General features: G+C 59.8%; 1 protein-coding gene across 1 annotated transcript in view; it reads left to right on the forward strand.

The window, feature by feature from the left end:
• The first annotated feature begins 524 nt into the window (after positions 1-524).
• Positions 525-3,657, forward strand: part of LOC123253719 (relaxin receptor 1-like) — a 40,644-nt gene continuing 37,511 nt past the window's right edge. Inside the window, exons 1-2 of the mRNA XM_044682869.1 lie at positions 525-593; positions 2,106-2,310. Of these exons, the coding sequence (XP_044538804.1) occupies positions 525-593; positions 2,106-2,310 (274 nt within the window). The remainder of the gene's footprint in view (positions 594-2,105; positions 2,311-3,657) is intronic.

Below are 3,657 nucleotides of genomic sequence, written 5' to 3' on the forward strand. Positions count from 1 at the left end.
TGTGGCACCAATGCCATCCCTGGCAGTCTGGGAATGCCAGAAGGAGGGTGGCACACTGAGGAAACACTGGGGTGCCCCCGACTCAAGCGATATGAGGAAGAGGAGAGGGTACAAGATATGCTGGGAAGAGGAGCAGACTTCATGGCAGAAGAAGCCCTGGGTTTGCCGCTGGGCAGCTCTGACAGCTGCCCATCAGATGACCCTGGGCAAATCACTTTCCTCCCCTGTTCATTTCTCTTTGGCAGCTCCGCCTGAAGGAAGGGGAGCTGGGTTCCGGTGCCAGATGTGCTACTTGCTGGGTGGCCTTGGGAAAGTCACTTGACCTAAGTTAGCTCTGGGCCTCGGTGTCTTTCTCTGCCAAAGTGGGAGCTCGACGTCTACATTCCCTTCCAGCTCTAGCTCTAATCCAAGGAGCACTCTGCAATCGGCGAACCCGCCGGGTTCCCACCTTTTCCGTAAACCTTTAGGACCAACGTCCAGGGAAAGAGAGGAGACAGATGCCACCCTCTCCCCATTCCGACAACATGGGCTCCTTATCTGCCGGCCTCGAGACTGGCCCAGGGATGACACCCTTCTTCAAACAGCCGCTACTGGTGGCTGGAGCCAAATGGAAAGCAATAAAGTTTAATTGCCTGCAGAGAGCATCCATCTCCTCCCCAGCGAAGCCCGGGCTGGGCTTCTCCAGAGCCTTCCTGGAGAAAAGCCCCCCAGCTGGCCCCCCTGGGCAAGGGCACGTGGCGTGGCTCACAGAGAGATCCCCAACCCTGGGAGGGGGGGCGACAGGAGGGGCAGAACCCCTGCGGGGGCCCTTCAGTGAGCGACGACGACTGGTGTCACGGCAGCCGGAGAGGCCGCCACCGGGGAGGGAGTGGGCACCGTGGGCCAGGGAGTCACTCAGTCACCTGGGGAGAAGAGCAGAGCACCATCTGGTAGCTTCCTGTCTTAGCTAATGCTTCTCATCATTGCTGAGTCAGCCAGCACCGACCCATGGTACAAGCTGCTTAATTCAAGGGCTCTGCCGAGAAGCGAGTCTCTGGGGACTGGGAGAAGGGGCCGGTGGGGTGATGGTTAGGGAGGCGAAAACAACAAAACAAGACTCGACCGAGGATTGGCCGTGGGAAGCGGGGAAGGGCATGACGTTGACGTCGGGACATGTGAAAGGGCTCCTGCTGAGAGGGCTGCCCATCCCCTAGTGTTCCAGGGCCGCCTCCCACCTCAAGGGCCTGCTGCTGTCACCTGGAAAGCAGAAGAAGGGGGGGACTAGTGAGCCGCGTGGTGTGGAGTGGGGAAAGGCTCAGAGGCTCGAATGCAGCCCGACGCCTGCTCATCCCGGGATCCTGGGGGAGTCCTTTCCCCTCCTCCAGTCAAGGGCTCTTCCTCTTTCTGGGTTGCCCTGCTTCCCTTCTCTCCAAAACGGAGGGAGCCCTTCCACGGCCGGGAGGCTGTGCTCCTCCAGAATGGGAAGGTGGGAAGGTGGGAAGCTCCTCGTCTCTTCCCTGCTCAGAAGGGCCTCCCTCTCTCCCGAGGGCCGAGGGGAAGGCAGGGGAGAGGAAAAGGGCCCCATCTCCAAGGTGAAAAAGCGAGAAGAGACTCCGCTTCTTCCACGCCAGAGATGGCCAACAAAGTGCCGCCTGGCGTGGCAGGGGCAGAGTGGCTGGGAGCGACGCCTCTCTCTGAACTGCTTTTGTCCACCTGACTAGCCACCTGCTTGCCCTGGCACCGGGGATTCCAGTGCCTGGCCCATTCGCCCCACCCTGCTGGGCAGAGCCACACGCGCCGTCCCTGAAAACTCGGCCCTTCGACCGGGCAGGCGCTGAAGCCTCGGGGTTTGCTTTTTGCTCTTTTGCTGAGAGGAAACATTTCGTCTCAAATGTCTTCGAAGCCCGAATGCAGCATCTCCCCTGTTCCAGGTAATGAGGTGCCCACCGTACGGGCAGGCGGGGCTTCTGAGGACGGAAGCCGGCCCAAACCTCTCACCTAAACCACGCCCCCAGGAAGGCCCAGAAGTGCCGCTTCTCATTCTTACACTGAAAGGGCCAAGCCCACCCCAGGAATCTGGCTGCCTTTTCCCATACACCCACTCCGACCACTCCTCATCCTTCAAGGCCAGCGTTTGTGGAAAGAAGAGGCAGGCGCCAGGCGGGGCCCATCGCCGGGGGTTTGACCTGCGCTCGGTCGGTGGCTGCTTTGGGCGGCCCCATCCAATCCATCGCCCTGACTCGATTAAGCGTAAGAGGAAGCATCAGCTCCTGAGTTCCTTCGGGGCCCACCCCCGGCTCCCCAACTGGGGCCTTCCACGGCGACACGCAGGCTGGTGGGTCACCACGAGGAAGGCTTTCCCCAGGGGCCAAGTGACGGTTCAGGAGTGCCTCCCTTCAGGGAACACGGGAGAGGAGCCACACGCAGGCTCCTGACCAAATCGCCTTTCCCGGGGAGAGCCGGGGAGAGCAGGGTGTGCTCGGCCCCCGCCTGGATCCTGATCTAGAGAGCAAAAAAGCTCTCCTAAGCTCTGAATAGGGAAAAGAGGAGACAAGGCTGTGAAGCCAGTGGCGGTGGGCCCCGCTCTGGCTACTGGCTAGGGGGACGGCAAAGCTTCTCTTTCCCTCGGCTCCCCCGAAGTAAATGGATTCCCAGGAAAGCCTGTGAGCCGGGCAGCGAATCGAAACTAGCGTCAGGACGAGGATGACAGCAAACCACCAAAGCAGGCGAGCAGAGGCGCCCATCGAGGAACTCCCAACTGGAGCCCAGTTTGGGTGGGCACTGCGAAGTCCAAGCGAAGCCTCCATCAGGCTGGCGTGGCGAATACGCCCAGAAGGTGTTTGCCCACTGCTGCCAAGGTTTGCAGGGAAGCCTTTTTACGCAAATGAAAAGCCCAGAAGCAACCAGATGTCCACCAGCAGGGGAACTGAGTCGAGAGTGGCGCGTTAGCGGCGGCAGCAAAAGTTGGCCCTGAGCGGCACCTAAATGGCCTAAATCCCCAGACGTATATTAGCTGAGTGACCCTGGGGAAGCCCCCACCAGCCCTCTGGGGCAAGAAACAACTGATCGCTTGGCCTCGGTTTCCCCATCTGTCAAAGGGAGATAATAAATGGCAGCACCCACCTCTGGAGACACGAGCTCTGGTTATTTCGAGGCCGGGTGTTTCCCGCACCCATGAAGCCATGGGCCACGGCCAAAAAAGTAGTAGAGTGGTCAAAGAGTAGAATGTAATTAAGACTGACGAAGAGAGCCGGACACCCCATCCGAACTAATGCTAGGTGAGAAAAGGGCGGCCCCGGGACCCATTCTCTTCACCTTGACCAGAGAGTGAGAGAAGTGAAGGAGCAGCCTGGCGGGGCCTTAAAGGAAGGCAAGTTGGCATATTTCGGGCACTGAAATTCATTGAAACGTAAAGAGAGAATCAAGTGAGACAGAGCGGAGAGGGATGGCCAGACGATGGACCAAGGCAGGAAGCTTCTCCCAATAGCCAGGAAACCAAATGGCAGCCCCAAGTGAAGGTCAGCCAGCGAGGGCACGGCACCTCTTGTCTACTGGGCAAACGAAAGCTCCAAGCAGGCTTGACCCGGTCCGGCCGACCGGTCCCCGAGCAATGACTCCGGTGACCAGGAGCTTAACTTCCAGATCACTCGATGGCTCCTTCCCCCCCCCCCCCCCCCC

The sequence above is a fragment of the Gracilinanus agilis genome, chromosome X, assembly GCF_016433145.1.
Source record: "Gracilinanus agilis isolate LMUSP501 chromosome X, AgileGrace, whole genome shotgun sequence".
NCBI lineage: Eukaryota > Metazoa > Chordata > Mammalia > Didelphimorphia > Didelphidae > Gracilinanus > Gracilinanus agilis.